Source organism: Thamnophis sirtalis, unplaced genomic scaffold (assembly GCF_051295495.1).
Source record: "Thamnophis sirtalis isolate CommonGarterSnake01/CBP01778 unplaced genomic scaffold, rThaSir2_p1.2 scaffold_7, whole genome shotgun sequence".
Lineage (NCBI taxonomy): Eukaryota > Metazoa > Chordata > Lepidosauria > Squamata > Natricidae > Thamnophis > Thamnophis sirtalis.
The window spans coordinates 52,564,357-52,589,631 of record NW_028261387.1 but is presented as its reverse complement, the minus strand read 5'-3'; the positions used below and the strand labels follow the sequence as shown (position 1 = coordinate 52,589,631).

The following is a 25,275-nucleotide window of genomic DNA, read 5'->3' as shown; positions in this document are numbered from 1 at the left end:
AACATGGTATTTAAGGAATATCCTAGGGATATTTTGAATATCAAAGCAGCTCACAGAATCCACAATCAAAAGTCTAACTTGTGTGACAACAATATTGTGATCACTTTTGATTTGCCTTGTAAATCTTAACAATATTTCCAAATGAAATATTCTTTTTTGCCTTTCTTAGGTAAAGAAAAAGGTTCCCCTTGCATATATGTGCTAGTCATTCCTGATTCTAGGGGGCAGTGCTCATCTCCATTTCAAAGCCAAAGAGCCAGCGCTGTCCGAAGAGGTCTCCGTGGTCATGTAGCCGGCATGACTAAATATCAGTGCACGGAACACTGCTACCTTCCCACCAAAGATGGTTCCTATTTTTCTACTTGCATTTTTACATGTTTTCGAACTGCTAGGTTGGCAGAAGCTGGGACAAGTAATGGAAGCTCATTCCGTTACGCAGCACTAGGGATTTAAACTGCCGAACTGCCTTTCTGATCGACAAGCTCAGCGTCTTAGCCACTTAGCCACCATGTCCCTTGCCTTTCTTAGTATGATTTAATTAGAAAGCAGCCCCGAAAGCTTGATCAGTCTGTTACATATATAGTGTTAACTCTACTTCTGTTTCTTTACTGCTCTCCATTGGCACCAGCTATTGCAAAGCCACAATTTGAAAAGCCTAAGGGAGAAGTTACTCTAGGGAAGAGCAAAGTGCTCTGTAAGGCTCTGTTGGTTTTGCCAAACCACAAGGCCAGCTAAGGTTAAAGATATTGGAAGGTAAGCCTAATAGAGATACATCATATAAATAAAAAAACCAAAAGGAAAGAAAAGTTCCCACAGTATTCATAAATGAAGGCTAATGAGATTATAGAAATAAGCTGTTCCAAGAAAATTTGCCTTTTGCCATTGACTGAGGGCAATTTTATTAATAGCAATGATGGTGGTGCTATTGTTTTATGATAAAAATAAGCAATAAGCATTCAGGAAAAGATGCAAATTGTGGGACACAAATCACTTATTTGTTCTATTTTCTACTTGGACAGAGTCTTCACTGCAACAGGAAGCAAGAAAAGGCTAATAATGGGTCAAGTCCAGAGTCATATACAAAAAAAGTGATCATGTTACTGCACAAGACATTAATCAACAGAGGATAATGGAATGCTATAAAATTCCATTAAAAGCGTAGCTATTGTTTCCTTAAGGGACATGATGTCTCAGTGGCTAAGACGCTGAGCTTGTCAATCAGAAAGGCTGGCAGTTCGTCGGTTCGAATCCCAGTGCTGTGTAACAGAGCTCAGCTCCTGTTACTTGTTCCAGCTACTGCCAACCTAGCAGTTCAAAAGCATGTAAAAATGCAAGTAGAAAAATAGGGACCACTTTGGTGGGAAGGTAACAGCGTTCCGTGCACCTTCAGCATTTAGTCATGCCAGCTACATGACCACGGAGATATCTTCGGACAGTGCTGGCTTTTTGGCTTTGAAACAGAGATGAGCACAGCACCCTAGAGTTAGGAACGACTAGCACATATGTGCAAGGGGAACCTTTATCTTTATTGTCTTCATATTAAAGTTTTAAAACTTTTTAGACCTCCCTGCATCTTTCTAAAGTTCTTCTCAAGGTTTTTAAGTTTTTCAAGTTAATAATTCATTCTATAATGGATGTAGAGAGATCCTGACATATGGTTGTGAATATATGGCCTGTGTGCGTATACGTATTTGTGGATTGGAACAGTAATCCACAAAATATGAAACGACAAATAGATCAGACTATTTCCAATTCTGTCCCACCCTACAAAGTGAAACGTAAGTGGGATAAATAGCTCTTCCTGCATCAGACTAGTAATATGTGGCAACACCCCCACATATACAATATGGATGGATGATTCTCTGTTATAGTATTCTCAACCCTATCATGAATACAAATATTATTAAATATTTTTTTTTGTCAACTAGCCTCATGTCATTGCAAACACACTGGTATTTCATCCCTTTTGCTAGTTAAATAAGTTAACAGTAAAAGATTCACCAGGGACAGCCCTTTTTACATTTGTATTTATAGACAGAATATAGGCTTTAGAATTCCAGAATTTAATATTAACTACCCTTTCACAAAGTATCTGAGGCTAAGATATATGAAAAACAGAATCCAGCATTTTGAACAAGATATAATTTGTCACCCATATCCTACGGATTGTTATCTTAGAAAATTATTTTTGAAAGAGGGGGAAATCTCTCTACTGAATTGTTGCTTTGGACATCACAATTTAAAGTTTATTCTATTTATAGTGTTTCTATGGAAACAGTGTACATACGATAAAAAAGAACTACAAAACCTACAGATTTCTCCCATCACGATACAAGATGGATTTAGATTCTTCATCTGCCTTTAAAAAGACTCATGGGAACCAAAATGAACAGTTCCCACATTTTAAAAATAACTAAATGAAAACATTAAAAAGAGAAAGTTGGTGACAGAGAAGGAAAAACAAGTTATTTTGACAGCAACATACAAAGACTAACTTAATCTCATTTTTTCCATTAAAAGGGGATGGGGTGGGACTGGATTGGGAGTGACAAATGACAACTAAATTGCAAAACAAATAAATGACAGCTGAAATTTTTGTTTTGTACATTATTCAGGAAGACACACAACTCAGAAAGAGAACAAATGGTCATACCAAATAACTCAGCCTCCAGCCTTGTGTTGGAACTACAACTTCCAGAACTTCCCACATTACAGGACTCTGCTGGGTATTGTAGTCCCAACACATCTGCAAGATACCAGCAAACAGCAACTTACTTACTTGACAGAGAAACAACTGTTTTTGAAAAATACATTACTTCTGGATAATTCACTCCCACAGAATTTGCTTACAGACACCATGGGTTTATTCACAATACGAGTACTGAAGTTTAGCAGTAATGTTTCTTGCTGAATTGTACCAGAATATTAAGCAGTATATTACTTATTAAATGGTCAGCTGGAAACCAAACCAACCTGATCTCTTTTTTTTGATAGAATGATCACATTAGTCAGCAATAGGAAATGTAGCAGATGTAGTGTACCTTGATTTCAACAAAGCATCTGACAAACTTTCACTGCAATTCTAGTAGAGAAAATGGCAAAACGAGGCCTGGACTAGACTACTATTAGAAAAATACAAAGATGGTTAAATACCTATGCCAAAGAGTATATCAAGCTTGAGGGAAGTATAGTTGAATTGCAATAGGGTTCCATGCTTGTCCAATGTAAGTATAAATAAATACAGTGTTATGGGAACACAGAAATGCAATGCTGATGCCAGAATGGCATAAATACTGCAGATGGAAGAATCCTAATCATATCCAAAATGAGGAAAAATAACAGTTTTTTTTCTTTAACAATGTAAGTATTTTTATCACACTAATTTTATTGCACTAATTTTTGGTGTTTTGTTCTCTCTTTTTTGGGCCATTTTTTTAAAAGCAATAAAAATAACCACCACCACCCCCAATTGCTATGTACTTCACAGGAACTATTGAAACAGACTGCATGGACACCTTTTACAGATGAAGTAGTGATGAAGAGCACTGGATGTTGAACTCCATTCAACAACCACAACTGGGACCATGGGTTATTAAGACAAATGGTTGCTAAGTGAAACCAGGATTGTGCTTATGATCTTCCTTCAGCTTTCCTTTGCTTAATAGACCTACAAAGATTATAAAAGTGAGGATTACCGTAATTATAAAGACATTTTTTTCATCATCGGTCATTAAACAAGGACTACCTGTACTTGATGTCCAGGTCCTTTCCAAACCTTTCATTTTTCTGATTCTACGATCCTCAAACCTTGAATTTTACAACAGATCTGCCACTGTGGAAATGTTTCTCTTCTGAAAAATTAATGGTAAAAATCTTATTCAAAAACAGCTGCACTGACTTGCCAACCTTAGCTGAGTGACTCAACAACTGCCCTTCAAGCTGAAAGAAAAAAAAATCAAGCAAACCTGATTCATTTTCCTTAAAACACAAGGGAAAATGCAAAGGAACAATATATGCTGAGAATAGAGACAGACTCCTATTATTTTTCCTCATTTTGCATATGATTGGGAGTCCTCCATCTGCATATTTATGCCATTCTGGCAGCAGTGTTGCGTTTCTGTGTACCCATAACACTGTCTTTCTTGAACAGCTAAGATAATCATTATTCCATTTCAGCAAACTGCTGGTCAAACTGCAGAATTCAATGTTATAATTTTTAAGTTTTGCGTTTCAAGAGTTTTGGGGGCAGGCTAGTACCCCTGTAACAAGACCATTGTCTTGACCTATCTCACATAGCCTCAATTCAGATCTTTCTGGGTACATTTCACAAGCAGCCCTATTGGTATATCTATTTTTCAATTCCTCTATTCAGTTTTATGACACCCTGCCAAGCTTGACTTCCCTGCTTATACACATCATTCTCACTTTACCAAGCCTCTCCATCTCTGGAATCAAGCAAGCTGTTATTCCCTGACCCCTGCCACAAATATAGATGCTACATGCTCACTTGTAATCACCACAGCTTTCACTGAAATTTATATCAGGAAAACTCACATGTTGAAGGCTAAGCAGCTTTCTCCCCATACTGACACTTCACATTTTTTCCAAAATGACTAAGCAAATATTTATACCGAGTACTGAAAATGCTGGGATACTAGCAGTTTTTCCCCTCTCCTTTCTGTATGGGGAAGAAGGAATAAATTTCTGTTACCCCATTAGCTACAGACATTCAGGAAAGGAACACTAAATGATGGTTTGTGTTAAATTTGTATTTCACGGAAGCAGTATGCTCCATCCCATATTTGAGTACAACCAGGTTGCCCTGATATAAAAAACACTTAAATGATGGTTTTAGCACATTCCTTTTTATTGGCTAGAGGAAGTATTAATTAACTCTTGATGTTATCTGCAGTTTTCAGAATTTTCACAGAACTTCAATTCACCAGGAACAAAAACTTCAAACTGCTTTGGAAGGAAAAAATATATGTGAACCTGCCCTAAATATTTTGCATATACAGTTGATTCAAATGAATATAATAAATATGGTATTAGTAGCTTAATATCACTCAAGAGTTTTGTTGAAAAGAACTTCCATGGAGTAATGTTTTCTAGATATGCATTCATATTTGGTTTGGGGTGGATTTTCTGTTGAAACAATATTTCAGTTCTAGAAAAAGCTATAAAAGGTCACATTTCTCCCAGGAACTGAAGGAATTCTAAATATGTTTTAATGCATTTCCATAGCTGGTCCTGGGCATTTCGGGAATTGTGGGTGGGTGGTAGTGCTGCAGTACTCTTAGCACATTTCCTTGCATTCTTCACTCATCCCTCCCAGGAATAATTCCCACAACAATGAAGCAGTAGAGCAGGATTTGGGGAGACGGCTGCCATATGTATACATATTTATACATACATGTATTGTATGTATAAATTACATTTCTCTTTAAACCATAGATTGGAATTGGAACTTTTTATTGAATATACTCACCAAATAAACACTATTCTCATTCATTATTGAGTCTTTGAATGGTCCAGTCACTTTTCTTTAGTCTGTCATCCATTTATGCATGCCATATAATATAATAACCTTGCCCTGGAATCACTTTAATTCAGAGCATTGTACAATTTTTCTTAAAATGCATCTGTGATTACTTTGTTATTACTATACCATGGAGCATATCATGAAACTATCACTCATCTATTAATTTATATCATCTAGATGATACCAATTTAGCCTTTTTATTCAGAATTAATCCATTCCCATATATGAATTCCACACTCGAATTCAAAATCTCACATCACTTTAATTCGTCCTTTTTCTTTCTCCTAGATTCACCAACAAAACACACACCTATTTTTACTTTTTCCCCATTCTTTCATACGTGTTCTTTCCCATTTCATTCTCTTACTTTCCAAGTTGCAAACTTTAAACAATTATGGTCTTTAAAAAGATTTTTCTACATAATGGATGGGGCAGTTTGGAGACAAAAACAAAGGCCTCCTTTGGATTTCAAAAGAACTCAGGAATGCAACATTATTTAATGTACCAATTTAAAGTATTTACACTTGACTTCTCTTATTCAATCTCAAGTGGTACAACAAAGAAGCTGTTGCAGTGCCATTTCCCGCTTTTGTATCCAATCCTGTCCATCGTGACCACTGAGGTAATCTGAGGAGAATTCCATTGTGGGACTGAATCTTCTCTGCACCACTTCTTTCTCTGTGGAAGAACTCACTACTTTGTTCACTTTTTAAAGACTTGAAACGCATGTCTTCATACATATTTTCATTCATTTTTAATATCCTTACTTTTAACATCACTTTAAGATTTTATCTTTAAGTTGCAAATCGATGGGGTATTTCAGAAGTCAGTAGTATATATAATCTAATAAAAGAAATAAAGTGCAAAAGGCAAGGTGATTTAGCTCTCGTATATTGAGCTCTAGCAACTATGAATAACTATACTATGGAAGGTCTTGTCAACAAACATCTTGTTATCATAATGGTGCCTCAGAGATTAAATGAATAGTATACCCCACTACCAAATGTATAAAAAGGTATACAAGAAAATTGATGCAAGAACAAATTCCAGTAGCTGAAAGGTGATGTTAACAAGGCAGTTACTAATTATGACATCCCAGAAATTAAGATGCAGAGGTGGGTTGCTGCCGGTCCGGCCTGGATTGGTTGAACCAGTAGTAGTGGTGTCGGGAGGCTCTGCCCACTATCCTGGATGCTTCTGCGCATACACAGAAACATTGCATGGTGTGCAAGCATGTGAGCATGCCTGAACCTGTAGTAAAAAAAATTAGCAACCCACCTCTGTTAAGATGGTCCTGATCCAAACTGTTTTCCAAACAAATATAACTGAGGAGGCTGAAACACAATAGATTCTTCCTCCCTGCATGTTAGAGATGTTAGCAATAGCAATAGCTCTGACACAGTACACTGATTTTTTTAAAAAGTCAGCATTATGCCAATTTAGCTATCCCATGCAGCAGAATGTTAATGGCTGTTGATGAAGAGTATTAATTTTAAGCAAAGAAAAATCCACAGTCAGAATGGATACAGATACATGGGATTTGGTGGCTTAAAAACAAGAAAGTATGCTTAAATATAGATATATAATGATGTATTTAAATTTAAATTTTTATGGAAGGATTTCTTTGTTTGTCAGGCTTAAGTTGATAGGAAATGAGTTCATTTTCTTCAAAGGGTAAAGGTGGAAAATGAGTAATTTGTGCTGTGCATGTATAAAAACTTGGGCACTCTTTCCAAATAACATATCTTGCATATTATTTTAATGAAAATAGCAGGTGCCAGGATGCAGATGGGAGAAATATTCCCCTTCTGCAGACTCCTATTTTGAAATCCTACCATTCAGGTGTGGAAGACATGAGTCAGCTTCTGCAATATCTTTTATTATATAGATAAGTTACAGAAGCTGTAATAAGTCTGACCTCTTTTATCCATTGCAAGCTCTTTCTCCAGTATAATCTACTTGATCTCCATTGTTCGTTTTTTGTACCTAAGAACTAGATAGTTGCTTCTTTCATTACCAAATTAAACTGGGTTTCTTGGCGCAGACGAAAATACCTACTGGAAATTAAATTAAATGTATATAATTTTAAAATGTATACAGATTTTTTATAAAGTTTTTTATTTTTTCATTTTCATAACAAATAACTACATGTATACTATTACATAACCAACATTATATTATATTGTTAAATGTTTACATCAATTCATCTTACCATCAACTCCCAAAAATGATTATTGGCTCTTCTGCTCTCCATACACCGTATTTGTACCCTATCCATCACTTTCTTCTCCTGCTCTCCTCCTCCTCCGTGCCTCCTTTCTTCCCTCTGTCATCCGACTCTTCTCTACTTCCCCTTCCTCTCTCCTTCTCCTCTCTCCCCTTTCCACTCCTTCTTCTCTCCTCCTCTTCCCTCCTCCCTGCCCTGTCTTCTATCCGTCTCTTCTTCCCTTAGCTCTCTCCCCTATTTCACACTCTTCATCTCATTTACTTGGTGTATTTCAGCCTCTGAGCAAGCTTCATTTTATGTTGATGGTATTTATAATTCCATTTCAATATACATATTTAATTTTAACATATATCTTCCTCCTAATTTTTTAAAAGAAAAAAAAGTATACATATATAATTATATTTTCAATCCCCCCCCCCACTCCCCTGCAGCCTATTTTTGGCCGAGATGTAGACCTGGTTACGATTCCCAGCTATTCTCATCATTATATTTATATAGTTATGCATCCTTACACACCCAAAATTTATAGTTCTGTCTTTATAATCTCAATAATTTTCCATTATAAGTATATTTCATGTCCCCTCTCCATTTTTCCATATCTTGACTTAGTTTACCCTTAATTGTCTTTAAATAACAATTCTTACATTACAATTCCATTAATCTACTATATAGAATAACAAGTGGTACACACCTCACTTTGTTCATCATCTTAAGAGTTCTGTGTGTCCATATTTCATATATTTTAACCTACATTTAATTGTCCTTCCATTGTCATATTTAATCAATTAGCAACTCAGTTTAATTATCATGTATAAAAGGGAATCACATACCTCTACTTTGCATTCTCCACATAACAGTTTCATATTTGTCCATATTCCATATATTTTAACCTTTATTTAATTATCTTTCAATTATCATATTCAATTAGTTAGCAACTCAGTTTTATTATGATATATAGGAGTAAACTACATCTCAACTTTATATTTCCCATATAATAATTTCTAATTGTCTGATTTTTTCCTAGTAACTTTGCAACTTTGCAACTTTGCAACTTTGCAACTTTGCAACTTTGCAACTTTGCAACTTTGCAACTTTGCAACTTTAATAAGATTTGTATGCCACATACTCCCTAGGGACTCTGGGCGGCTCACAACAAAAGTAAAAGCATAAAATATTAAAAATACAATTATTTAAAATAAGATGACATCCATTCAATCAAGTGGGGCTGGATTTTAAGTAAGATTTTATAGTAAGTCTTTTGTCCCACTTCTCTATTCCTGTTTTCTCCCTTTTCTTTGTTTTGACATGTCCACCCTCTTCAATTCTCCCCAAGCCACTGTCAAACCCAGTGAAATCTTTTGTATTTCCCTTTGTTTGGGCATAACCCCCCTCTTCAGTTTTCCCTATGCCACTTCAAACTCAGTAGGATCTTTTGTCTGCTTTTTATTTCCTTTTGTTGGGACACATCCCCCCCCTTTTCAACTTCCTCTATACCACTGTCAAACCCAATGAAGCTTTTTGTCTGCTTTTTATTTTCCACCATTTCTACCCCTTCATTATCCCCCCCTCTTATTCCTTCACTTCCTGCTTCTCCTCAATATCTAACTTCAAAATTCTACTTAGACTTGATTTTAATGATTTATGCATATATTTTTTATAATTTTACATAGTTCTTCAAATTCCCACCTTTCCATAATGTCCAGTTCCAAAATTACAGTTAGTTATACAGTTCTTATTTCAGAGTTCTGGTCCACCTTAAATTTAGCTAATTCAGCTAATGTGAAGAGGAAGAGAAGCGGGAGCCATCTTGATCCTTTGTTCCCCCTTTAGCAAAAAACCCCTTCATATTTATATTTTTCGTATATTCACAGTTTGTGTTTGAATGGGTTTGTCATTTCTCTGCTTTCTCTTTTCTGTCTCCAAGTTTTTTAAATCAAATGGCTCTTTTTGAGCTAGTGATTTAACCCTCCATTTTCCCTCTTCTTTCTTTCTTTCAACCAAAATCCCAATCTGTCCATCAGTATTATTTATACTCTCAAGGTTCTTTGCCTTTTCCAAATTCTGATTTATGACTGTGGGTTAATTAGATCTTCTTACCAGGCTTTTCATCCTGTCTCCTGCACTCTCCTGCTCAGTTGCTTTGGCTGAAGCCAGGTTCTTGTGCAGCCATGTTGCCATGCTACCTTCCTGACGCTGATTATGAGAGCAAATCTCTGACCTACGAGGGACCTGTTGCACTCCCTCTGGGTCTGATGAGACACTGCCCCTTCTTCACCCCCCCCCCCCCCGCCCAATAGGGAGGTTCTGATACAAAAGGATCTCGGCATTTGTTTGTCAGACAAAGTTAATATGAGGTTGTTCAGAGTTCACACCTTCCTCGTCTGTCCAGCTGAAGAACTTCCAGTCGAATCTCAAAATGTATACAGTTTTGATGGACATATAGATAATCCCATACAATGAAAATTGTTTGCTACAACTTCTTGCAAAATTCTCCTAATTAAATAGAATTATAATAGGATTTTTTTCCCCACTGTTATCTCTCTGTTGAATACTTTGGCAATCAGTTTCAACAGTGCACTTCTTCAGTCACCTCCCCCCTCAGCATTAATGAGGCAAGTAAACAATTTCATCTATTCAAAAGTTATTGGATGCTTGTAATTAAATTTATTCCTAGGCCTCAATAAATGCACCATATGATAATTAGAAGCATATATTCTTTTGCTGGTAATCCTATCTCAGCCTTTCCTAATCTGATGCCCTCTAATTATGGCATCATGATAACCTCCAATTGAGTGGAAATCTAATTAAGATTCTGGGAAGGCATCAAATTCCATTCACTTCAAAACTTAAACTTCTACAGGTGAAGCAATGGCTGGATTCACTCTTCAGCCTAAGGTATAATATAATTTGTTTAGCTTTGGTTCATGATATTAGTATAATCTAGCCAATTGTTCTTTAGTCAGGAAATATGATCATAAAATCTCAGTCCAGCACAATACCACTGAAAAAGAAAAACAAGAAATCCAAGAAGAAACCAATATGGCTTTACAAACATCTAAGGCGGAATATCAGCATATAGCCAGACAAAGACAAAGACAGACAGACAAAGTCAGGAAAACAAAGGCTCAGAATAAATAAAGACTTGCAACAAAAGTCAAACATAACCAAAGAAAGAACTCAGGGAAACAGTCAGTCCACTAAGGAGAGAAGACGGCAAGGAAGTAATGGGCAGCAGAAAGAAAGCAGAAAAATATTGATTAAGCACACCATAGCTTAATGAGATATTTGAATCCAATCAATCAAAATTGCTTTGGATAGATCCCTGCACTGCACTGAAATGCATACAGTACATAACTGAATTTTGGAATTCTCTAACCTAAGATATAGAGAGGGTCCCATTAACTTAAATGCCTTTTAAAAGAAAACAAGACCAATTAATAAAGGCATTAATGATAACCAATAATGAAAGTTTTATCTATCCTCCAGAATAATAGGACCTATATCTCTAAATACTAATGGCAAGGGAACATTATTGGAAAACTGCTATTACTTTTAAATCATGCTTGTGAGCTTCCTGCTGCTATTTCATTCTAGAAACAGATTTTAGGCTACATGAATTGTTCTTCTTTTGTATGAAAATCTCTGATGTGTGCAAGTAGTTTTTCTCACTACAAATTAATTTAGTAGAAGAGATATCAGGAATCCTGGGGAGGGGGGGGGAATCTCACTGACAAGTGTAAATTCTATGAACACCAAATATTTTCTATATTCTACAATTCTGAAATAGCAATTTCCATATCAGAAATTGGGTTATGGAATTGAAAAAAGAAATAGAAGACTGAAGAATGGAATTTTCTGGAGATTGGCTTCTTTATGTCCATGTTATATTTGATATTAAATGCAGCTTGGAGAAATTCTTTAGCTTTTGTTATAGTAATCACGAAGAGTTTGCAATCTTAATCAAGAAAGGGGAAATCTCTATTGTGTTCCCAATGAAAATAGTTCCTTCTCCAATGCTATTAGCACCAGAAAGAAAATTCATTCCTACTGAAAATAATAAAGCATTGTTCTTTTATTTGATATTATATCCAAAGGAGTGATTTTTGTATATGTCTACAACTGGGGGGGGGACTTGCTTTCCCCACATTCCACAATTTCAATTAATGTATCCTCCAAAAATGTGGGCTTTTTAAAATAAAAAAGCAAGAAATTGACAACTTCCTAATGACATTTTACTATCTTTACTTTAGCTTCCAATGCTCACTTCAATAAAGATCGGGAAAGCAATTAATTAACATCCTTTTTTTACCCTGAGAGAAATGCTGGAGCCCATTATAACTGCAGGACTGTTTTTTTCTTCCTTTAAAAGCTCAGCTTACAAAGAATAATTATAATCATATGCCTCATGAAGAACAGGATCTTCGCAAAACTGACCTTAAGCAAGGAAAACAAAGATGTTTGTATGAAATTCTGAAATTGTATGGACAGTGATGAAATTATATTGTCTTTTACTCCATAAAATAAAATGAAGGATGCAACTACATCAGCATTTTTTGACAGCTGAAAAAAACACAAAAGTCTTCAATCACAACCTTGCTGCAGAAAGGGAATACTATGGAATACAACAAAAGAAAAAGACATGAGACTATAATTTACTATTTATTCACTTGGTAAAGTAACATTTATAGAAAGAAAGAAAGAAAGAAAGAAAGAAAGAAAGAAAGAAAGAAAGAAAGAAAGAGATAGAGAGATAGAGAGATAGAGAGATAGAGAGATAGAGATAGAGATAGAGATAGAGATAGAGATAGAGATAGAGATAGAGATAGAGATATATATAGAGATATATATAGATATATATAGATATAGATATATAGATATAGATATAGATATAGATATAGATATAGATATAGATATAGATATAGATATAGATATAGATATAGATATAGATATAGATATAGATATAGATATAGATATAGATATAGATATAGATATAGATATAGATATAGATATGTAGCTGCAGCAGCATGACTAAGCCTGGAAACTGGAAGTCTCTAACATCCTCTTCCAGATGCCTTCAGGGTCTATTCATTTTAGTTTTAACCTCCCGTCTTAGTGCAATGGGTTTAAAGTTATTGCTGCAACTCCCCGTCTCCAGGGAACAGTTTATATGGGGTCTAACTAAAGCATGTGAAACAGAAGGGGCTTTTGCAACCTGTATCAATTTTCTGGGAAATTCAAAAGGGGCAAAATAGAAAGAAATTAAATAAATTCTACAGGTGGCCCAGTGGCTGGATACGACTGGTACGCCTCAGTACGGGCGTACCGGTGCTTGCTGGGAGCACCAGGTCCCGGCTGCAATGGATCTGGAACCCACCACTGAGTTGGCCCCATGGCACTGAGATGCATATCTGGGGCGGGGGGGAGAATCCTCCACTTCAGGAGCTACACCAAACTCACAAGAACTAAATAAAATCCATGTGGCAACCATAATATTGCAATTATCCCTTTATAAAATAGCAATAGTACAGTAGAAAAATATTCCTGGCAGATGCAATGCTATTTGAAAAACAAGAATATGCCACTGCACCTGGGAGAAAAACATTGTCAAAACTCATTTTTATCAGTAAGAACTTGGCAGCGTTCCAGTAGTTAGGAACTAATTTTCCACAGAGTTTTTAAATCCTATTACAATAAATGGCCGACTGTGTATTCCAAATTTTCTTTCTATTCTTCTTAAATAATGATTGCTGACTTCATAATCACCACCTTTCCAAATCGTCCTAGGCAAAATCAAGTCATCTATCTGCTGTTGCCTCTTGCCAGGGCTTTTTCCAAGTCTACCGCCCTGATAAGAGCCTTGCTTATAACTGAATGACCTACCTTAAAAAAAGTAAACATGCAGCACTGAACTCTTATTTTTCAATCCATGAAAATGCTGTAGAATAGATCCTTCACTATTCCTAATGTTTTAGCAGAACTTTAAAGCCTGAAAGCTATGCAACAAGGACTGAACTCTACTCTGTAGATTTTCTATAATAACCTTTTTTTATAATTGGGGGAGAGGGGGGAATAGCTGGGATGTAGGTGAGAGTGGAACTGTTCACATGATGCTGAAATACAAATAATATGTAGCTAAGTGCCTAGGTTCGACCTCTATTGCTGCCAAGGAAAAGGATATCTAGTAGATACTTCCATGTGAAGAAGCTGTAATAATTCAAATGCCCATCCAGATCTCTATGAGCCCATAATATTGACTGGATTTGGCAGCTGTGGATATATTTCTAGCTGAGTTGCAGCATAATCCAAATCACTAAAAACATTTTTTTTGTTTTGCAACTCAAAAGCTCTATGAAGCTCTTGAATTTCATATTTGAAGTATTTTTTTCCAGCATCAACCATCCTGTTAAAGTGAATGCTGGCTTGAGGGATGAGCGTGAATAGGGCGATAGCAGTTTCCCACTTTTCTTTGGCAGGGAAGGGGTAGGCACATTAAGCACCAGACTGCTTAGATTTTTAAATATATTTCCTCCTTTTCTGGGAAGGAATTTTGGTTATTCCAAGCGTCCCAATAAGGATGGTGGTATAGAAATACTTTCACAATCATCCATCAGTCTTTTCAGGCTTTTTTATGTTTATAATTAATAACCCTTTTCCTCACTCAGTCACTGTGGTTACAGATGCTAAAAAATACATGGTGGCAAAATTGATAACAAACCTCCATAAATTTGTAGTAGTGAAAAGTGATGATGGGAATCCAGGCAAATCATCCTTTCACAAACATTTTGTAAAAGGTAAAGGTTTCCCCTGTTCTGTCATGTCCAACTTTAGGGGGCAGTGCTCTTCACCATTTCCTAGCCAGTGTGGTCCAAAGAAGCTTCCGGAGTCATAAGGCCAGCATAACTATATGGCAAGGTGCACGGAGTGCTGTTACCTTCCCATCAAAGTGGTACCTATTTACCTACTTGCATGCTTTCAAACTGCTAGGCTGGCAGTGTATCCATACACTTGGGTCTTGAACTGCCAATTTTCTGGTTGACAGCCCAGCATTTTAACTACAAGGCCACTGTGTCCCTTTTCTGTTTTTGTAAATGGCCAGCCAAATGCACACAATGTGTAGTGAAAATATGTATTGGTGGGGAGTTTCCTTTTGGGGTTGAGGGAAAGGGAGAGGGTTTTCTTTGTTTGTTTGTTTTTGCTCCTTCAAAGCCAGACAGTGGCTTGAGTAAGAGTACCAATTGAATGCATTTTTTATCAAGTTCCTACTGGTCACCCAGAGGGGGCAGCAGAGATTAACTCAATGTATTCTGCTGTTCTGGAGTGAGCAGTTGGAGGGATTTAGGGATAGAAGCAATGCTGTGAAAAAATGCTATGCAATGCTACAGTCAAGACAAATAAGAGTGGGATAGACATAATTGCAAGCATTTAGTATTTACACTACGTGGAGCGAGAGCAATCTTCAAACGTGAAAGCTGCACATCACAACAGAAAACATATCTCCAAAAGATTTCAATTTCACAGAAATATGAATGAAGACTAAAAAGCAAATTGTACGCATATAAAGCAGAACATGGTGGATCTAATGTCCACATACAAAATTCAAAATATCTTCATTTATGCTGTAGTAAGAAGTATTTTATTGATTGTAATTAAATTCTACTCCCAGGCTTTTTAAATTTCTTAAAAATGCAGCAGTTTGTCATTCTATTAAAATAGTAAAATATGTGTTTTGATAATTATGTTATTATAGGACAGGACCATCAGATATAAAATTAGTATACTTATTTAGAATCCCCATATGTACACAATTACTGGGAATATAACTTATTTTGTATCCATCCACACTTTCTGCTTCCTCTCCCATTTACCACTTTTCTTTTTTTATTCTTAAAATTACAATGCTAGCATACAAATATAGGATAAGGTCCATTGAAATAGGCAGAATTACAGTACTGATAAATGAACCCACACAAGCTTTCTCTACATACAGGTATCTTTTATGCCTCACAAAGATATACATCCTGGCATATCACACACTAACTCTAATCCAGTTACTTGTTGTACCTATTCTATTGCAATTGTGGATGAGGGAAGAAAACAAATAGAACCTAAAAAGCATTTTAAAAGATACAAAAGAAACATAAAGCAAAGGGGAAAAGATAAAGTGATGGGAAAATAAAGGAAGAAGACGTAGTAAAATGAAAGTAATACCAATAGCTTTTCATTTATCTTCAAAACCAAAAGGTAGCAGAAATGTTTAAAGTTACAAAATAACATACTGTCGATTCTCTCTACCTTCAGATTATTATCTTCAGGCCTCCTCTCTTTTCCAGTGGCCCTTTAAACCCGCTCACAAGTTCTCTGGTTTTCAAGGAAGAATTGAGCAAGCAATGTGATTCACAAGGGACATCTTTAAAGAATATCCCAGCAAGACAACAGCTGCCTTCAATCAATTTAGGGAACCAATTACAGTACAACTAAAGTAAAAAGCAGAATATATTTTTAGTTGAATGAGTTGGCTTTTGTTGGCTTTACTTTACAATAGGTACAATAACTGTATTATTGGGAGAAGCAGGCTTGGCTTAGCCTGATTATGTTCTTATGATAGATTAAGCCATGTCTGTTTATATTGATACTACAGGGTTGCTATGCACCTGGTAATTCATATTAGACAATGGGGAAAAGTCACACTTTCCTTTATCAACCACAAAACAACATCTAGGTTTATGTCCTATTTTCTCTTCCACCTAATCACTCTTTGTTTCCAAGTTGTGGGGGGGGGGGAGGATCAAAATGGTGACCCAACTGCGGTCAAAGCCATTGCATATAGAGGGTATTAGCAACTTTACCTCCTTCTGCCTCCATTTTGTTACCTACATGGATAAAAAGGAAAAAAAACCCAATGGAAATGATTTGATGCTTTAGCTTCATGTATTAAAGCTGGAAATGGAATTCATTTCACTTTAAACTCCATTCCAGCTTCATGAGACACAAGCTAGCTGAGTTAAAATAAAACCTAACAATCCAAATATTTTGATTTAACTGGGGACTCAATTCTGAATGCAGTCTTTTGGACATTTGTACCTCAAAAGTGCATGAGGTCTCTTTTTTCCTTGAACCTGAGTAAACAACATGGTTAAGTGAAGCATAAGCACATGAACAGGCCAACAGAATATTGCTTCAAACTGGGTTTGGTTGCATAAGTAAATGAAGTATAGTATAAATGGTTATTCACAGTGATGAGAGTCTCAAGGGAAAAAAGATTTCAATGTTTCACATAATCTTTAAAAATGGGTTCAGAAAAACCTTGGTTATACTTGGGAGTCTTGCAAACATAGACATGTATACACTATTTAAAACAGTGATACAAGATGAATTTCCACTTTTTGACCTCAAGTGATAAATTCCAGAAAAGAGAATTCCCAGCCTGGCTCCAGAAAGGGAAAGGAAGCAAATATTACCCCGTTTCAGTTGGCTTTCATTGTATGTCAGTACATTTACCAGAACCTCATAGCTGATTAAACTCGCATCAAAATACAATTGCAAATCTTATGATGGGGCACTCTAGATGGCTGAAGACAATGCATGTCATGACTTCCTTATCCAATCACAATCATGATCTGAGATGAATAACTAGAGGAGAAGTAGCTCATTCATTTTAAAGTCTGACTCAGCAGAATCATGACAGAACTCAGTCCTACCATGTTTTAGCTTTCCCCCTTGGATTAATTACATCTCTGATGAAATTGCATATACCCAAACCCACAAAAGAGCTACTTGTACCTGACTGAGATTCAAAGAGACGAGGGAGACAGAAGATCACTCGACCAAGGAAGAGCTGCATGGAAGTTGGGAATTCCTCCCAAGTAGTTCTAGATTCAATTTCAGGGCAATTAACACCACCTGGATGTAGGTGAATGCTAAAAGACTTCCTCTATAAAAGCATCTACGGTAGCTATGATGAGTCAGGTCCTAGAACAGTATCAGCAACAAGCTTGCCTTATATATTCTTAGCAGTGGCTTATGTAACTGATTTTTCTGGAAAACTGACCTTTACTATTGCTTAAATATTGTGGGTTGCTTATTACTTGAGTTTTATGTATCTTATCTCTGAAATATCCTTTGACCATGTCTTATCCTGATGATTTCTGCTATGAATGAGTTTTGATAATTTTATTGTTCACAAATGTATAAAAATAAGTATGTGTTAAATTATCTTTGACCATCACTTTTAATGCATTCTTTCTCTAAAGGATCTGCTAAATAATATTACTGTTGAAGGACATCATTTTAAAATTTTTCTCTCATAAGGTCAAAAAGATTGATGCATATTTTTAAAGCAGTTTTAAACAATCCTGTAGATTTTGAGAGACAGGAGTATATTATAATTCATTCATCTTTATAAACTGTATGGCGTTAGAAAGCAGTGACAGGTACATGACATGCTTATATAAGTTTACTATTCAAAAATATGCTCAGAGAAAAACTACATGAAAATATCTGACAATCTGTAGGCAAAAGGAGGACTAATGAGTGAGCAGTCAATCAGAAATCAACTTAGCATTGACTGAAATCCTGAATTGATAAAGTCCAGTGTTATAATTTATAGCATTAAGTGGAAAACTACTGGCTGCCTTGTGACATGTGACAGTCCTTAACATAGTAGCAGACTACTGCATAAATGGAACCTAACATTAAGTAGAAGAAGAACTTTGGGCTAGAAGGCTTCTTGTGATATATCTTCTCTTTCAAAATCCTTATCTACACATTTGGAAGAGAAATATTTATCAATACAGATAGTCCTTGTTTAGTGACTACTGGGACTGGCAACTCAATTGTTAAATCAAGGGGCTGCTAAATGAAACCATGTGCTCATTTAGCAACTGCCTTGTTTAGCAAGTGTTGCAGTTGCAATGGTGAAAAAAAGAGTAACTTTATGGCCAGTCCTTGTACTATCACCTTCACAGGTTTGTAAAGCAAAGGAAAGCTGAAGAAAGATAAGCCCAGGCATGGTTTCACTTAGCAACCACCTCATTTAACAACCAGGTTGCTGGTCCCAATTGTGGTACTAAATGAGGACTACCTACAATTTGTGTTACCTTGATGTCTTATGTTGAAAGGTAAACATTTTCCTACTATAATATTCCCTATTATCTGCAATGGACATAACCAATAGCTATGCCAACCATAATGGGACATGTAGCGTAATATACTCAATAACTTGGTAAACACTAGTTTGAAAAGGCTGTTATAAAATCTCATCTTAATAAATTCATCCTTTGGATGATAATCAACTGCTCTTAGACTGTGGCCTGTTGTCACAACATGTTAAAACAAATTAAAATCCTACCACAGGAATAGACAATGTTTGAAAGACAAAGCCCTGCAATCAAGTTCCCAACCTTTTAGAGAACTGCTAGGGTTGTGTCACATCACCAACAGGAATACAAGTGGTTCTTTTTTGCCTACCTTTTGGCTGGAAGGAGGGTGAGCAGTTTTAAGATTGAAATGGGAATATGAGGTTTTCTGAAGACAAGCTATCCCCATTCCATTCTTTAAAGCCATTCCAAAACCTATTAAATCATCCAGATCATAATCATACCACTGAAATGTGTCCATGCAGCTGAATTCTGTTAGTGGGATCCAGAGTATGGCAACCTATAGACTGATTATCTTGAAGATTCTTTTAGATGGTTTACTGCTGTCCTGATTTATAATTCAATAGCAATAGCGCTTACAGATTCCTCCGTAATGATTTACAGCATAATGATTAAAGTTTATCAGGCTTGCTTAGGCAAAGCAAACAGAAACTGACATAAAACAGGAAGCAAAGCCCTGGCTGGGGTTGACAGATACAGTACTGAAACCCATTGGTCTAGTCCTTTATAAGTTATAGCATTTCTTATTTATTTGTTACCTTGATTTTTTTATTAAACAGTTTCACAAATTCATCTCTCATTTTAGGGCATCATAATGCTGCAAAGTTTGAGAATCCTGGCTAAAGGAGTTTTGAAAAGAAAAACACTTTTTCTTCTTTCCAGGGAAAATAGCATTCCATCTTTTGTCATAGTATCTATTTACATACTATATCTGCATGGAAGTTATTTTCTTTTTAAACCACTTGTATTTCATATACTGTGATTAATATAATATTTTCAGCACATCACAACTGAAATTTCCTCGCGTTTTTCTGAATGCTAACAGTGCTAGTAACTTTTCAATTCCTAGGAAATATAAAACACAGCAGTTAAATTCATGAAATAGCATGCTGTACAATTTTATCCTATCTGATAAACTTATCATGGCCTTGGTTCCTTCTGATGCCTTTAGTGCTGTCTGCTTTTTATTGGACTCTTTTAAATTTATTTTATTCAAATTTCTTTTCTTTATTGTAAACCCCTCTGTAATCACGGGATAAAGAGCAGTATATAAATTGCATAGTGTTAATATTAAAAGTATGCATATACTTGTTCTGGGATTATAATACTTCCTTAGACAAGACACTTTTTTTATCTCACCCATATTTAATCCTATCAGAAGAGAGTAACACCTCTGGCTGATCCGCTCACCAGTTGCTACATTTCAACAAGTTATATACTGGGTGCATCTTGTTCAAATGTGTCCTTACATTTTTTTAAAAAAAAATCATATTTTTGTTGTCTGTAAATATAAATGTAGAAAGACTACAACTGTTCTGAAAAACATGAGTAGAATTAACATTTTTTAAAAATATGATGGACAAGTACATAAAAAACTTAGAGATGCCAAGCATGAGACACGACTGAAAAATATTTTTGTATGTTCACATCAGTAGTGCTTTTATAAAAAAAAAACATAATCCAGGGTCATACAAACCCAACAGGAATATTTAAAAAGACAAAGTTACATGTATGTATTGGTGTGGGCCTAGTGATTTGTGATAATTTAATATCAATTTATTTCTCATAGGGAGACCATTTAAATGGAAGTGGGAATCATAAATGAGATGGGAGCCGAAGAATTATAGAACAGTGATGGAGAAGCTATATCTGGTGTTTTGTTCATCTTAGACAGTAGAAAAAATATAATTTATATATTTTAATTTACTGTTCTATTTCTTTCCCTAGTTTTCAACCAATAAAAGAACAGCTGGAGAATAGGATTATTATAAAATGTCTTCAGAAATTTCATTAGCTTTCAAGATGTAATAAACAAGGTTCCACAAGACGAAACAAAAATGTGCCAACCCACATCTTGGGCAAAGATAAAAACCAAGTAAAATAATTAATGTACAGTTGTACCATTTTTGCAAAAGTGTCTACAGTAATTACTGACCCATCTGAGCCCTGTACCTTGGGGCTAACCCCCTAATGGCACACTGACCTACCCAGGTACCCCATTTTGTTCACGCAACAACTTCATTAGTTTCCCTTGGTCTCATTTCTAGTTGTCTAATGTTAACTTCAGATGTTCAAGGTTTAAAACATGTTCTCCCTCTTTTCAACACAATTTTTGCTGGGGATACTTTTTAACACACTTAATCAGCTATATGATTAATAAAGTGGTATGGGCTGGGGATCAGTTCTACTCCTATTGGCCATTTTGCACTGCTAGAGGCATACCCCCTACTCCTCGAGATGCTGAGCATTGTCCTTTGTGGTCATTTTTGCGTGAATTGGAGAAGATACCAGATTCCTCAGAGGGACTTTCCATGTAATGTCTGAGAGACACTTTCATCTGACCTCATTATTGTGTACAGATTCAGTGCTCTTTTGAAAAAGACTTAGATCTGTCAATGGGGTTAGCGATCTTTTAATAGAGTGTAATGCTATGTTTTACTAAGGGTCAATTTAAACTGCGAAAAAGAGACAGATACTGTCCATTGCATATTACTGTCTTGTCCTTATTTCCTGCGTGTTTCCAGCAGTGCTGTTTGACCATTCGACGGGTTTTTTCTGTGTTCTGTCACCAATAATCTTCCCTTGTATCACTAGCTGAGAATGGAAGTTGCTTGTTTATTCATTGTCCTTTTGTTGCTTCACCTGATTCCATCTTATCCATGTTACAGATCACAGGCACCAGAAGGCCTGAGGTATGGTGGAAGATAAGGAAAGCCATGATAGTCCTCAAAAGCTTTCTTCTATATCAGCAACCTGTCACTCAAGCAATTTGAAAGATAGCCAAACTTTTCATCCTAGGCATCTTCTACACTTGCCCACCCCTAATCTACCATAGGTTAAGAAGAGTGATTAGCAGTGATTCCCCACCTCATCTGTGGAAATGATGCTCAGCCGAAAGGGGGGAAGTAGTTAGGGGAATCCAGCAATCATTTTCCTTAACCCGTCCTGCAATAAAATTTTTTAATGTTGGCACTACTAATTGGCTCTTTCCTGAGACAGGATAAGGTTCAGGGCAGCACAATTTATGCTGGCATAGTTTTCTGCTGATTCAGGAATAATATCATAATGCAACCATCTGGTTGTGCCCCGAAACAGTCATTTATGGCTCATTAAAGTCTCAAAGAAAAGCAGCAGGAATGCTCTTCTAACTTATAAAAGGTTTCATGCCTGGTTACATGAAGGGGAATTTTATTGTTACAAATGGGTTGACAAACTTACAACAGGACTCGATATGTAACCTATAACTTTTATATTCAAACCAGTTTACTAACTAGATTAACAAACAGTGCTTAGTCTGATTTTATTAAAAATAATTCACTGTTAATGATAAGGACCCATCTGGGAAATTATTTTGGGAACATCTTAAACTCCAAAGTAATAAATAATCCATACAAATATCATTATCACACAATCATTAATTGTGTAAACCATTGTTGAGAAAATCTATATCATATTGTATATTATGTGGGAATAAGATTATAGTTTATAATTTGAGTATATTTTGCAGTTGTACAGATAAATTATATCAAATTCATTAAATCATACTCCACAATAAAGAAAAATAATCATACCCACATTTGATCACTTCTACTGACCCATTTATATTCATTATCCTATTATAACGATGTCTACTGTTAAGATCAATATCTTTTGATAGTCAATGATCTCTAACAAAACGAGGATGAAATTGCATAATGTTGGCTAACAAGCTGCCTAAATTTTCACTAAATTGGGTGTTACTTTATTAAATTTTACATAGTAACTTGTATTTACTCTCTACCCACAGTAAATAGCAGTCAAGGAATTACTAGATAAAATTTAGAACTAGCAATATAACTCTGTAACAGTGTCTGTTTACATTTAGGTCCCAATGGGCTCACTGGGATTTATTTTCGGGTATGGAACTGCAGCCTAAAGATATAATAGGTAAAAATGATGGTGTGAACTGTCAACTTAAAATGTCATTGAATATGATCAAATCAGATTCCCCAACCACCACACTACTATAGAATATATTTTATTTATATTGTTCATGGCAAAGGCAACAAACTAAAGGAAGTCTATTATTTAACAATGAACATATATGACCACAAGAAAACTCAGCACTGGAAACTTGTCATGCAAGCTGGATAGTACAATGATTGCCTTGACTGGTGCATCTTTAAAAATAAGTATATGCGAATGTAGCACCTGTGACATTTTTGCACTTGTCAATAATTTATACACCTCCCAGTTGGGGGTTCGGGCTCTAGTCCAGCCAAATACATTTTAAAAATACCTTTAAATCAGGAGGTTTGCTCCGGGTAGCAGGATGGGGAGCTGGGTTTGGATTGGAGACACCCAAATCCACCGGAGCAGCAGCTGAGTCCCCAAGCTTAACATCCATGGTTGGCAGAAGGAGGGCATCTTCTGTCCCAGCAGAGTCCCCGTCTAACTGCTGCAGCTCATCTGACTTGCACCTCTTCATGCTGGGTGAGACGTCAGCCTCTGGTTCTTGCTTTTCCAAAGCATTGCAGATAAGAAACAGGAGGGAAGGGAAACGGGGGAGGGGTGGGAGCGAAGGACCAAGTCAGATCATCCCAGAAAGCTGAAGTTCATTTTCACCTGTGATCCGGAGGGAGGTAAGCAGACTACAGGGAGGAGCTGTGAAGAAAAACATGTCCATCCAACTCAATGCGCTGGATGGCAGGACAGGACCCGCTCCCACCACCCAACTTTGACCGCCTGAGTTAAAAACTGCAACTGGGAAAGAGCTGGCTGGCTGGGATTTGACTGGGAGGATGAAGCGCGAGCAAACAGTATGCATTTGCTAGCGCTCCCCTCCCTTCTTTCACAGGCTACTCACTGCTTAGGGAAACGAAAGAGCGATCTTGATCTGAGCGTCCTGCATGGGTGGCAATTCTCTCCCGCCGAGGGCATCTCTTCCTCTTTTTCTTTTGACGCGACGGCTCGCTTACTTCCCCCACACATGCAAAAAAAAAAAAAAAAAGGAACCCACTTTCCGCCGTTCCTGCCGAGGCTGAAGAGCAAATCCCTCATCCTAACCCACCCATTTAGCAAGCCGGCTGGCTAACCTGATTGATAGCCAGGCCTAGCCAATCCAAGTCGTAGCTGGATCTGGAGAGCAGGAGGAGGGTATCAGCCTCGAGCGCTTTCCAGGTTTGGTTGGCCGGTTGGCTCTCGTCCTCCCCCGCCCGCCGCCCGCCCCTTCTCGCTATCAGGAGCTGTCAATAGGGGAATGGTGCTGCACTGGGCTGCGGCTTTGCAGTGCGGGCGGGAGTTCCCTTCGCAGCGTTGCGGGGACGGGAGGAGGACATTGGCGTGGTCTCCTCGCGTGAACCCCTCCATTGGGTCCCGCTTAGCCTGTTTTGGGGGACGCGGCTGATATCAGTCATGCCAACTCTCTTCTATTGCCATGGGAACTCCTCCCACCCGCAAGCCACTCACCAAGGGCTGGTTTTGCTTTGAATTTATTCGCAGCTTCACCAGAGGGCTATGTTTCAGCTGTAAACATTTGGTTGCTTTTCGGGTAGAATTCTCGCTATGCATTTTCAGGTGTGCATGTCAGTGTCGATAGGACGTACAGAATTCGTACTTCTATTAATACACTTCGTTGCCAATTCCATTGAAAGGAGGAGAGAGATGTTTGATGACCCCGAATATGCATGTAGCAAAAGGAATCCACCACAGCATCCATCAACCCCAGCCTGCAAATGCTCCAGTGCAAACTTATTTCAAATATGTTCTTATTCAATGTATTCAATCGTATTTATTAATCTATGTGCCAACATTTCACCACATGACTTTAATGTATTTGAAGCCCATCATGTGTCATATACTATTTCATTTTGTTTTCTTCCCCTTAATCTTACGACTTTTAAAAGGCAAGAAAGCAACATGCATAACATGCTTACATATAATTCACAACTCATATTGTTGTATGTTATATAAAATTAGAATTACCATATGGCTTTTAAACTTTCCTTGACCTAGAAGATTTGTCTGTTGCTTTTTCCACGTGCAGGATGGCATCATATTTATGGCATAGGCCCCATACCCCATTTCAATTTCAATCAGTCTCACAATAAATATTGGCTTTATTTCTGGTTGTTTTTAGAAGACCTTCCCAG

The 25,275-nt window shown here is 36.7% G+C and overlaps 1 protein-coding gene across 2 annotated transcripts in view; it reads right to left on the bottom strand.

The window, feature by feature from the left end:
- The window catches only part of TMCC2 (transmembrane and coiled-coil domain family 2), an 83,868-nt gene extending 59,780 nt beyond the window's left edge, over positions 1-24,088 (bottom strand). Inside the window, exons 1-2 of one of the 2 annotated variants that reach the window (XM_087720061.1) lie at positions 23,991-24,088; positions 23,424-23,788 (exon numbers count right to left, since the gene is read on the bottom strand). In XM_087720061.1, the coding sequence (XP_087576187.1) occupies positions 23,424-23,612 (189 nt within the window). In that variant the 5' untranslated portion in view covers positions 23,613-23,788; positions 23,991-24,088. Of the gene's footprint in view, positions 1-23,423 lie in introns of both variants that reach the window. The other variant, XM_014056107.2, reaches the window with a different exon arrangement.
- Positions 24,089-25,275: the final 1,187 nt, after the last annotated feature.